Source organism: Arvicola amphibius, chromosome X, assembly GCF_903992535.2.
Source record: "Arvicola amphibius chromosome X, mArvAmp1.2, whole genome shotgun sequence".
NCBI lineage: Eukaryota > Metazoa > Chordata > Mammalia > Rodentia > Cricetidae > Arvicola > Arvicola amphibius.
The window spans coordinates 20846391-20859685 of NC_052065.1; the positions used below are offsets into that span (position 1 = coordinate 20846391).

The following is a 13295-nucleotide window of genomic DNA, read 5'->3' on the forward strand; positions in this document are numbered from 1 at the left end:
CTCCTTTAGTACTTCACCATTCAAGAGATTTGAACCTGTTCTTATGGCTCCTTTGGTCTTTCCCTTATCACCTCTTTTTTCCTTCCTCTTCTTTGTATCCCTAGTATGCCTTTGCCCTGGCCAACTTCATTCAGTCTCAAGGCATCAGCAACCTGAAGGTGTGGACCAGTCATATGAAGAGGACCATTCAGACTGCTGAGGCCCTAGGTGTCCCCTATGAACAGTGGAAAGCCCTGAATGAGATTGATGCGGTAAGATGGAAAGGGTTAATATCCTGGCATATAGGGAGATGGTAATTCTAAGATTATCTTGTGGGTTACCTCTGTTACAGGGAACCTAATTAGTTCATTAAACCTTATATTGTTTTGTTTTGTTTTGTTTTGTTTTTGTCAAGCAACCATGTATAAGAGAGTATTCTGTGTCTTGAAGATCTTGTGAAATTCAGCATTGGATTTACCTATGAGAACGTCTATGGGGCATTTTCATGAATTTTTAATTTATATAGGGAGGCAAGCTCGCTGTAGGCAGTACTATATGTCGGCAGGTAGATCTGGGCTGTATAAGAAAGGTGTCTTAATGTGAACCTAAAAATAAGCAAGTAATCATGTTCCCTCCATGCTTCTTGTCCTGACTTACTTTAATGATAGATTGTCATCCTACCTAAGATGTTTTTGGTCATGGTTTATTGCAGGAAAAAAAAACACCAAACTAGACAATTTCTATAAGGTAGTTGTTAATTTCTGCATTTTGCAGATGAGGAAAATAAAACTCAGAGACGTTAAGCACGTTGCCTAAAGTCAAAATAAGAAGGCAATGATCATTTCCATAGGCAAAAGTCCTCACAATAAGCCTCAGAACAGAAGCTTAAAACAGTCTAAAAGGATCTTTGTGTCCTTTCTTTCCTATGAGTAATGTTCATTCAGAAAGCCTGACACTGCAAAGCTGTTTATAATTTGTAAATGTTCTATTCCATACCCCTGAAGGAAGCCTGATAGATAGTCAAAAAGACAAGAGCCAGAGTCTGATGACCCCAGGCACCAAACAAGCAGGGTTTAATTAAAACTCACACACTTTGAAGGAAATGTCAAAAACAACATCTCTTTTTACCACCAGCACCAGTAGCCTCGCCTATGGGGATTTCTCAGTAGACTTGGAAGCTCTCAGAATTTATCTTCCTAAGCCCACTCTGAAACCATTAAAAAAATTCCTAGTTTTTACCTTAGGAAGTATCTGTGGATAGATTTTTCCAAGAGATATTAAAATAGAGGGCAGGACAGGAGGGATAAGGAAGGCTATCCAATGGGTGAGTACCACTGTCTTATATACTTGCATACAGAGTTTCAGATACCAGCCATAAGTATGCTTACCGGCACAAAAATGCACTTTACAGTCACAGCAACCCTCTCCTGTCAATCATATCTGCAACATATATGCACACAGTTCTAGAAATAAATATAGGTACATCATATACATACATGTATTGAATATAGACACAGATGAGCAAACCATTTGACATGTACACAGTACTAATACATAGTTTCAGGCATGTTACCCACATTCACAGACTTCAGACATAGACATAAATATACAAATGATATTGCAGAAACATAATGTAGAATGTACACATTCGTAGATATATGTCACCAATACACATGAAGACAGGTACTTCAGAGTAACCCACATGGGCATAGTCTCAGATACTTATACACTCTGTACATCCACACAGAGAATACGAGTGTACAACATATACAAAATTAGATATAAAATATACACACAAACACAAGGCTTTGAACATATCTCAATCACACTGATGCATTTATCTAATTCTTCTTTATCAATAAAAAATCAGGAGTCGGATATGGGGTAAGAACCTGAATGATCAGGGAATCAGAGAAGCCACCAGTTACCTCCTCTCTCTTCCAATCTTCATACCAGAGGGCTTGAGATTCTCTCTCAGCCCTGCCTTACTATTTCCTGTCTCCTCTCTGTCCAAAACCTCTATGGTTAATTTTGGTCGGCTAGTGGCTAGCTCCACCCTCTGGTTCAAAGTTAACTTTATTGTCAGAATGTGATCAAGATCACTTGACACACATAATAAGCATGCTGTACATGCTTAGAAACACAGTAGTAAGTCCTTATTTTATATATACTTATATGTGATATACACATCTAGAAGAGGCAGTCATAGGAAAATATCATATATTGAGTCTGAACACACCCATTCTTTTGTCCTCACACAAGCCACACACCTCACACACACACATAATGCGCCACAGGCAACAGGAACAACTCAAGAGCTACTTTGACAGAAACCCACATGTTATATTATTCTGTAGGCATTGGTCTCTGAATTGTGTGAAAACGCTATGTGGTAAATATATTGTTCACAAATAATTTCTAATAGGGTGTCTGTGAGGAGATGACCTATGAAGAAATCCAGGAACACTACCCTGAAGAATTTGCACTACGGGACCAGGATAAATATCGTTACCGCTATCCCAAGGGAGAGGTAAAGTTGAAGGGGTGGCCTAACTCCTAGGACTCTTCCCCTGTGTCTTCATTCCAACTATCAGAGTTTCCTAAGTAGCTTTAGAAACAAGAAAAAACATGTTTTCAATAGCTGCTACCTGTCAAGGTACTTGATTATCTATCTGATACTTAGCTGTTAGGCAAGCCATTCCTCTTCTTTTAAAAATATTTATTTATTTATTCATTCATTCAGTGTGTTCATGCATGCATGCATGCCAAGCCCCACATGCTTATGGAGGTCAGAGAACAACCCATGGAACTCTGTTCTCTCCTCTACCATGTGATCCCAGGGATCAAACTCAGGTCATCAGGTTGAGTGATAGTTGCTATGACCTGCTACTCCTCTTTTTTAAAAGCTACATATTTGCCTACTTATAGGCACTACGTACTTTTAGAAGAACACTCTTTATCCAATGCCTTGTATTTGTCATTTCCTCACCGGACAATTTAAAATAGCTCAATATACTCTAATTCTGTAATATTTTATTGCCAACTTGCCTAAAGTTACAGGCTCTCTCAGAGGTTGGCAGGGAACAAAAGCTATTGTTTAATCATCTTCTTGGCTACCATATGAGCCAGGCCATAATTTTCCTGTCTCTATGTGAGACGAATGCTTATTGCTTTCAATCCAGCCTCTACTTAGCCAGTTCTGCATTTTAATGTATTTATTAGTCACACTCTATCTTTGATCCAAAACCCTATGAACAGTTATCTGAAAATATGGACATCTCGGAAGATAAAACAGTAGAGTGTTATGTTCAGTCACAAATCACTTCAATATTTTCATCTTCATTCTCAGAAGGGACTTTATTAAGTTAATGTTAATTTGCTCTCATTTCCTTTATATTTATTTTAGGCTGTGTTATTAGATGCATACAAATTAAAAGCAATGTTGTCTTCTCACTGAATTACGCACATTTTAGTGAGAATGACTTAAATTTTTTCCTTAATAATGCCATTTTCCTAACCCAAATCTAGCTCTACATGGTATCTTCTAACCTTTTTCTTAGTTCATCTTTATTTATTCACTTTCAACTTTTGAGTACTTCTGTTTTATTTATGTCTCTTATAAGCAGTTTATAGTTGGATTTTGTTGTTTTTAATTCAAACTGAAAGATGTCTTTTGAATGCTAAGCCTGCTATATATATTTTATTGCTATTACTGACTTTTTAACATTTATTTCTATTGTCTTTAACTTTCTATGCTTACTTTATTTTTCTCTTGCTTTCCTTAGGGTTGAGTTTTTCATCAATATGTGTTATAATCTGTTTCCAGATTCTTGTGGAGGTTACGCTTTACTTTAAAAATTCATCATGGTTCTTTCTGTTTTTGAAGATATCCCACTAAGGGTATGAGGTCAAAATATTGTACTTTAAAATCACTCAGAATAATTTGTTGTGTATTGTTATACAATCAACTTGAACTTTAACTTTTTATATTTCTTTTTTTAATTTTTTTTCATATATATTTTGATTATGTTTTCCCCTCCTAGATCCTCCACTTGCCCAACTCTCTCTCTCTCTCTCTTTCTCTCTCTCTCTCTCTCTCTCTCTCTCTCTCTCTCTCTCTGTCTCTTTCAGGAAAACCTACACAAAAATGAAAATTAAAACAAAAATCCAGTAAGACAGAAAATGCCAAAACAAAACAGAATGCTCACAAAAACAAAACAAAACATGGAGTTAATTTTGCATTGGCCAACTACTCTTGGGCATAGGGTCTGTTCTTGAAGTGTGCTTGACTATACATTGGAGAAAATTCATTTTCCCTTTGCCAGCAGGTGTCAATTGCAGATAGCTTCTTAGTTGGGGGTGGGACCCCATGTCTACTTCTCTCTCTCAGTGCTGAAACCCTGACTACTTGAATCTATGTAGGTCTTGTGCATGCTACCATAGATTCATATGTGTATCAGTCTTATCGTGTCTGGGAGACACTGTTTTTTGGAAGTCATCTATCACCCCTGACTCTTACAATCTCTCCGACCCATCTTCAATAAGATCCCTTAGCCTTGAAGGGAGGGGTTTAATAAAGATATCCCATTGATGACTAAGTGTTCCAAAATCTTTCAACCCCACACAATGTCTAGTTATGGGTCTGTGTTTACCTCCATCTACTACAAGAAGAAATTTCTCTGATGAGAGTTGAGTGAGGCACTAGTCTGCGGGTATAGCAATATGTAATTAGGAGTCATTTTATAGTTATGCTCCTTCAACAGAATAATAGTAGTAGATATTCCCATAGGCCAATGACGTATCTAGTCGCAGGTTCTCGGACACTTTTAGCAGTGTCAGGTATAGGTTCCATCTCATAGAATTAGCCCTAAATCCAATCAAAAAGTGGTTTGTTATTCCCATAAGGTTTGTGCCATCATTGCACTAGTATATCTTGCAGGCAGGTCACTGTTACAAGTCACAGGTTTTGTAGCTGGGTGATATTGATGGTCACTCTTTCTCCTCTGGTAGTGTGCAGAGTACTTTCCAACACCATTAATGCTAGTCAGTAGGGGTAAAGCTTAATTGAACACCAACTGAAATTCTCTATTTCTGATGACATAGTAAGTTGTGTCTTCAGAAATAGGTCATTACTATCAAATTGCAGAGAAAAACCAATAGCCTGCAATGTTTTGCGGGATTCTGTGGGACCTTTTTAGTCAGTGATTCAACAGATGTAACCCATTCATGGGACTGGAGGTTTTACTTGATAACATAAGATGTTTAAATGGGACACTGTCTCCCTTATTATATAGTGATTCTGTTTAAATTCCTTTCATGTATGTGTATATTTTAGGAAGCTTTTACAGTTAAAGGGTTTCTATGTGGTTTTTCAAAAGACCTTTAGGGTTAGTTATCCCTTACCATACATATTTCCTCCTTTACCCTGCTCTCCCATACCCCTTCCCAAGGAAGAAGAAATAAAATATAGTGTTATGGGGATATAAAGGTGAAACTAGAATAGGAACATTTAGTACTTTAATATACATGACTAACAAGGTCTAAAAATCAATGTCTCTGCTATGCCCCTAAATAGTATAAGATCTTTCAAACTGCAGTTGCTTCCTCTCCTAACTTATATGTTTTATATTTTCACATAGCCTTAATCTCTTAACTCCCAAACAAACTATTACTGGCATTATTGTTGTTATTGTTACATTTAGTCATTTAATTAAATGTTTACTGATCCTTTGATTATTCTTCTTTCTATCTCAAGTTTTATTTTTCCATCTTGTCGTACAGTTTCTCTAATGAAAATTTGTCATTAGTACTCTCACCTTTCCTTTTATCTAAAACTATCTTGGGGGTACATCCTCAATCCTCGATGATAATTGGTTGCATATAAAACTCTCAGTTGGACTGTCATTTTCTTAGCACTTTAAAGCTATTTCACTTATTGTTTTATTGTTTCACTGTGGTTAAGGAATTTTTTTCAGTTTCATTATTGTTTCTTTTGTCATTAGTTCAGTGAGAAGCTTTTATATCTTTGTTGCCTTTAAGCTTAACTTGCCTATGTCTAGATATTACTTGATTTCCCCTCCCACCCCCTCCTCCCCCTCTCTGCCCTTCATACTTTTTCCCTCCTCTCCTTGTCTCATATCCACTTCTATCCTTTCTTACCTTTTCTCTCCCCTCATGCACTCTTCCCTCCACTTTTCTCTATTTCTTTTAGTCCTCTTTTTCTTTCACTCTTTCCCGCATTCCTCCACTTTTCCCTCTCTTTCTTTCTTTTCTTTCTTTCTTCCCTTCCTTCCCTTCCTCCCTCTTCCCTCCTCTCCATTCCCTTCCCTTTCCTTCTTTATTTTTTCTTTTCTACATGTTCTTTATGCCATTCAGCCTTTTTAAAATAATTGCTTACAGAAAGCTTTTCCATGTTTTTCCATTCAGAATCAGGACAGGCACAATATATATTTTCTTTACTGTTTCCCCTTTTTCCTGTGGATTGATCTTTTTTCTATTTTAAACTTTGACTTAGGATGTAAGGATTTGTTCTCTGAGAATCTCAGATTTATGTTGAGTCCCAACTCCCAGCTTAACTCCTATTTCTGTAAGGTTTCTGAAATACCAGCTTCTTGGTTAATGAGATTGCCAAATGTTCTAGTCTAGTTGTGGCATCTACACCCAATTTTTAAAAAACTTTTCATTTTGAAATACTACAGGTCAGAATTTTCTTTATTTTTTGAAATTTCAGATGTACAGTTACGTATATACTTTATAGTGGGGGTTATAGTGTTGTCTTTTATCCCACACTTATTGATTGGTTCATTTAACAGATGAGAAACTAAAACCCCAAGAAACAAGTGATTTGCCTTAGTCATTCTGTTGGGTCAACAATTCAACTGGCTCCCAAACCAAGTTTTCTTCTCTGGGTAAATGTGCTTCATCCCCATCCCTGCTTCTTACCAAGTATTTGTCTTTTGTTTAGTCCTATGAGGATCTGGTTCAGCGTCTTGAGCCAGTTATAATGGAGCTAGAACGACAAGAAAATGTACTGGTGATCTGTCACCAGGCTGTCATGAGGTGCCTCCTGGCATACTTCCTGGATAAAAGTTCAGGTAACACACCCCTCCTGCTCTGTTCCTGGTGTAAAGAGCTGGATATGATTTGGGATGCTGATGTCAGCAATTAGAAGTTTATATCTTAGTGGTTAAAAGCACAATATTTAAAACAAGGATATCTAGGCTCAAACTTGTTTCATGTGTCTGTGCTACCTTCAGTAAGTACTGTTAGCCCCCCTCAGCCTGTTTTCTCAACTATAAAATGGAGAGAATTAATGGTAAGGTTGAAATAAACATGTTAAAAATCCTAGAACAGATGACGCATTTATGGATTATGTTGCCATTATTAGTATTCTCTTAGCTAATCTGTAGAATCTGCATATTGAAAGCCATCATAAATAAGCTGCCACAGCTTCACATACTGAGCCAGTATATCGCTGAAGCATTCTGACCTCAGTTGATGTGAGACCTGTGCTCTTGCTATCAGAATAATTTCTCCAAGATAGCAATGTCTATAATTTATTTTTTTCAAGTTATAATTTATCTTTAAAATCATCTGCATCCTGTATTTATGAAAGTATGTATGCACAGACTTATATACTGCCATACATAAATATAAACAAACTACTTATACTATGCTGCCATTCATATATACACAGGCTTCATATATCTATATATATTTATATCTACTTAATATATATACATATATATACTAAAACTATATATACACACATATATACAGAGAGATTTCATATACAACCATGCATATATATACAGACTACATATGCTGCCATACATATGTATACACAGAATTTATATACTGCCATATGCATGTATACAAAGTATATATATGCTACATCTACTTCTCAAGTGGCCTGTCACTACCTTTATATGACAATCCATTTCTAATGTGGATGCTGAAATGTTGGCATTTCCAGAATATTTTGAAGCTGCTTGGGAGCAATGCTAAATACTATTTAATGCCTATAGTGTCCCAAACTCTTGATTCAACTTTGGATGCTATTTTCTTCCTGGACCTGGGGGGAGTTGGGAGGACCTTGGACTTCCCATAGTGTAGGGAACCCTGACTGCTCTTTAGCCTGGAGAGAAAGGGAGTTGGGGTGTGGGTGGAGGGGAGGGAAATAGAAGGAGGGGAGGAGATGGAAATTTTTAATAAAAATAAAATAAAAAATACCAAAAAAGATTTATCAGAAGAAGAAAAAAAGACTATATAAAATATGGAATAATTCAAGATTGAAATCCAGGGAACTTGAGAGCTTGACATTGCATAAGTCATATTCTCTACCTGATCTTCAAAATCCTCACTTGAAAATGTCCCCACTTGAAATAGGTGATGGACTATGTGATGGAGGTCTTTTCAGTCTTAGAATTTTGAGATTGTGGGGCAGGTGCTATTCCCATTGCTCAGATAAGAAAACCAAGGCTTAGAGCAGTGAAATGATTTGCCCAAATTCATGGGATAGGAGTTAATCCCAGGTGTCTGTCAGAGGCTTTCCCCTCTCAAATATACACAGGGGCCTTGTAATTACTTCCTAACGTCTCCATTTCTTACCATCTTTCAGACATAGACCATTCTAGCTGCTCACAACTTCCCCTGGGAGCAAGGTTATTCAGGGCTAGGCAGATAGTTTTACCCTTAGTATTCAGGAGAGTGATGAAAGCATGCCCAGAGAAATTACATAAGCTAGAATGCATACCCACAGAACTGCAGGGCTAGGGAACCTGCGGTTTGTAGCTAATCTAACTTGTTCTGTAAAATGGGGACACTGAGGGCCAGAGAGAGCAGAAACAGTGGCAGAGCTAGGTAAGAGACTATAGACAAGTTACTTCTGTTCTCCAGCCCTGTTTCTTCATATGGAAAGTGACAGTGGACAGGACCCAGGGCATCAATGAGGGTATAGTGTGGTCATACATACAAAAAAGTCATTGACCCAGAACTTAATTATAATGATTGACAGTGGGGAGGAACAGAATGAATTTCCAGGAAAATGACCCATCTTGATATATGTCAGGAGGTTAGGAGGATGGTAGCATGCCTTCAAAGCCTACAATTAACCTAAGGGACAAGAAGTCATTACAAGTGATGGTATTCCAGCTAAATAAGGGAAGTAAGGATATGTAGTGCAGCCTGGAGAGTGGTGAGGTGGATATCAAGACTAAGTGCCCCAAAAGGTGTGCATCCCAGTACTCTGTGAGTCCCTCCATGGTGATAGCTACAAACTGCAAGGGCAGAATAGGCATTTTGTCTTCAGAGTACCCTAAGTTTGAGGCCCTTGGCTCCCACTTCCTAGCCATGGTACATTTCCCCTTGAAGCCCATTTCCTTATCTATAAAATGAGCTAGATTGTTCTTCCTTTCCATCTGTCTGAAAAGTAGAAACACTGCTCTTGACAGGAAATTGTACATAAACGTTCAGAATCACTTCCTGCATAATCATCAATAACAGTAAACCAGTGAATCAATCAGTTCTTGTCCATAAAGAAGTTGTAAGAATCACACACACACACACACACACACACACACACACACACACATACACGGAGACAGACAGATGGGAGGTGGGGGGTTGCTGCCTGCTTTGGAAGAAAGAGTATAGGAGACAAATACCACATGTGCCTCTGCCACCGAAGTAGTATTTAGGAAAGTTAGGGGTGTGGCTGTAGGGTCTGTGGAAAGTTGGCCTGGGGCAGGAGGAAGGCTTTCTTTTTCCTACTCATTCTGAGTAAAGAGTTGAGGCCTCTAGGTGGATACCTAGCCCTCCCATGGGACTCACACTCTGTCCACTTTCCCAAGACTGTCTTGCTCCTGTTTCCAGGCAGCTAGGTTGCTCTCTTTTGCCCTACTTAGCTTGCTCTTATGACTACCCACCATATAGAATACCAGCTGTAAGTCTCTGCTGGGACCCAAGTGGAAAGCTGAGGTAGAAGTAGGAGCACCCAGCAAGCCTGCATGTTGTCCTCTGCTCAGTACTGCATTTCTCAGGGATGCTGCTTCCTCCTTTCCAGATGAGCTGCCCTATCTCAAGTGTCCTCTGCACACAGTGCTCAAACTCACACCTGTGGCTTATGGTAAGTAGATCCACTTTCATTTAAGGAAAGACACCCAGAAGCCAGGGGTATGCCTCCAGTGTCAACCTGGAGCTCTAGGAGGCTCCTGGGTGAGGTCCCTAGGTGGCTGGCAGGATGTCCTGGTAGAGGTGCAGCTGGTAACAGTAGGCTAAGAGGAAAAAACTAAGCTAGCATCCAAATCTAGAGCCTGGCTCTGTCTCTGCCTGGGCAGTGAGTACAGAACATTGTTTTATTTGTGTTGAGCAGAGGTGTACCGAACAGATACCTTAGGAAAATTATATGTTGGGGACATATTAAAGAATGGGGGCATTAGTTACTTATGAAAGGTTCATAAGCAGGGAAAGGATAGAATCAAATGTAGTCCAGGGTGTGAACAGGATAAAAGAACCAACTGGAACCTGTGATATGATAGCCTACAGGAATGGTGCTGAGCTACCATTGAACACTGGAGCTTCTGTTAGCCCTTCTTCTTCAGGCTCCCTAGAACTTCCCAGTAATCACACCTCTAGTATTGCTAGAGTATTCTGAATAAACCTTGCCTGGGTTTGAGTACCCAGAACTATAGCCTAGGACTCTTCCACTTAGCATGGCTTGGAGTACCCTCAGCCCTCTGTCAATCATACATATTAGACTACTGTCTTATAGGTCACAGAGATCATCTCCTCTCATTTCTTTCACCATATACAACCAAGCAATTGGAACTGAGCAAATAGACACTCTGGGAAAGTGACTGTTGACTTTAGGGCTTTTGGGCCTGGAATCTTTCCCACACATCCTACAGCTCCCCTGCCTTCAGGAGAGATATAATCTAGAGTAGTGGTTCTCAACCTTCCTCATGTTGTAGTGACTCAACCATAAATTTATTTTCATTGCTACTTCTTAATTGTAATTTTGCTACTATTGTGAATCATAGTGTAAATCTCTGATATTCAGGATACTGATATGCAACCCCCCAAAGGAATGTGACCTCTAGGTTGAGAACTGCTGATCTGGAGTATGGACCTGGGGTGTGGGTAGTAATGATGGGAAAGGGGAAATAATGCCTTAGGGAAGACCTAGGCTTATCCTGAGTGCTTGTAGACATATGAGTTATTTTTTTCTGAGGCTGCAGAATAGAGTCCATCTACCTGAATGTGGAGGCTGTGAACACACACCGGGACAAGCCTGAGGTAGGTGGGGTGCTCTGTATCCAAGCTGGCTTTTAACGTGGTATACTCTGAAAGTACCCTCGCACATGAAAAGGCTGGCTCCAGCTCCAGACATCCCAGGTGTTTCGAATCAGCCAGCACTCAGAAATGGCAGAAACCATAGTCCAGACCCATAGAGACTCAGGGATGTGACAATTCCTGCTAAACAGCCCTCTGACTGATTCCCCAGGCATGCCTAAGAAGACAACCAGGACCCATGCCCTGCTCAAAGAGGGATGCCTAGCAGTGAGGTCAAGAGACAGGGCAGAACTGGGATCCTATACTTCCTACTAACCCTGGGCTCTCTCCTTAGAATGTGGACATCACCCGTGAACCTGAGGAAGCCCTGGACACTGTCCCTGCCCATTACTGAGCCCTTTCCAAGTGATCAGATTGCCTCTGTCCTCATTGATTTTTTTCCTGTAGGAACTGCTGCCCTTGTTCTCCCTAAGCAGACTCTGGCTTTGGCCTGAGAGTGCCCTACCTCCAGTGAAGAAGTCCATAGCAGCTCCCAAACAGGTCTCAGTTCCTAGCTCAAACTGAGGAACCTAATTATTCATGGATAAAGCTCTTTTTAAATAACTATTTCCTGATCAATAAAGACATGTATTCCTGCCTATAGGACAGGAAGATGCTATAAGGCTTCTCCCATTGTTCTCAAGATCTTGGTTCTGACCCAACTCTGGTGCTGTTGAAGAATGGGTGAGGACATCTGAGATCAAAGAGTCCTGGGGTAGCACTCCCAAACATGGACTCTTAGGTCCTGTGAGTTCCTGTTAGTTTTGTTCCTTGGTAGTCAAGGTACATGAGGACAGGATGTATTCATTGTTATACTTAAGAAGAATCCAGTACCTGGGCTAAAAGCTTCAGTCTCCAACTCTTGCTACTGTCCTGAGTAATTTCATTGCCTATGATTTTAATGATGCTGTCAACACCCTCCCTCCCAGGGATGACTCCCTCAACTTTGTGATTATCTGTTTTCATTTGTGGCATCCTCTCTCTGGGCTAACTAATTGACTGGAAGCTTACTGTTTCAAGTCTGTAAAATTTTATCATCCTTGAGTCTTGAGCAGTATGCTTCCACACCACAGGCATTCATGTAGTATTTCCTAAATGAACAATATCCACCCTTGTTCATCAGTATGTTCCTTTTGAGGCCTCTATTTTCTCCTAGTTCTTTAGTTCTGAATATTCTTCTATCCCTAACCAACTTGGACCTACCTCTTCAGCCACAATGCATACACTAACCATTGTGAGCCAGGTGCTAGTGTCCATGAGATAAAGAGACTCATAACTTTGCTGCTTTGTTTCCTAGTCCTTTCAGCACAACTACCCAGTTAGATCCAAGCCTTGAATCATCCATACCTTTTCTTGGATCTACTAGGGTTGGAGATCACTGCTTGAAACAGATCTATTTTTCTACTTCCACAGCTACCCTTGAATCCTGTTCAAAGTCAGGGTCACCCTGTATTTTCTGGCACCCTGTCCCTTTCCACTGTCTCATACTACTTCAGTCAATTCCTGACTCTTCCATATCAATCCTCTGCCTCTCATTTGACTTTGGTTCTACAGTCCATACTTATTTTTCTTTCCTGTCCCAAGAGAATGTCCTCTTGCTCCCATGTCAACTCCTAGTTCCTTTCTTTCTTATCCCTCTATTCTTACATGGTTGCCCCAAGTTAGTGTGAATTTACTATCCACAGCTCTTTCTGTTTGCATTCTATCTTAGGCTTCCCCCTTTCATATCTGCTCAAGCACACTTTCCCAGAGCTCTCCGATCCTTAGAAATATCTGCCTTTTAGCTGGATCCCTACAGTCCCCAAAAAGCTAAACTTAACTCTAGTTGTTCTACAAACCCCAGACATTGCATCTAGCCATATTAAAAGATGGAATAAACTCAGATTGCTTTGGCAAATTTAATGTAACTCTGATACCAAAATATGACAACAACACAAGAAGCAAACACAAAGCAGGAACAGCAGATTTTTCTTAGTCTTTCACTC

General features: G+C 39.6%; 1 protein-coding gene across 3 annotated transcripts in view; it reads left to right on the top strand.

The window, feature by feature from the left end:
* Nucleotides 1-13192, top strand: part of Pfkfb1 (6-phosphofructo-2-kinase/fructose-2,6-biphosphatase 1) — a 65153-nt gene extending 51961 nt beyond the window's left edge. The window contains exons 9-14 of one of the 3 annotated variants that reach the window (XR_005283824.1): nucleotides 105-251; nucleotides 2405-2509; nucleotides 6944-7073; nucleotides 10043-10105; nucleotides 11217-11274; nucleotides 11606-11675. Coding sequence is in view for 2 of the 3 variants with exons in the window: in XM_038316038.1 (XP_038171966.1) it covers nucleotides 105-251; nucleotides 2405-2509; nucleotides 6944-7073; nucleotides 10043-10105; nucleotides 11210-11274; nucleotides 11606-11665 (570 nt within the window). In the remaining variant the exon portion in view is untranslated. Of the gene's footprint in view, nucleotides 1-104; nucleotides 252-2404; nucleotides 2510-6943; nucleotides 7074-10042; nucleotides 10106-11209; nucleotides 11275-11605; nucleotides 11878-11914 lie in introns of those variants that run through there. The other 2 variants (XM_038316039.2, XM_038316038.1) reach the window with 2 other exon arrangements.
* The last annotated feature ends 103 nt before the right edge of the window (nucleotides 13193-13295 follow it).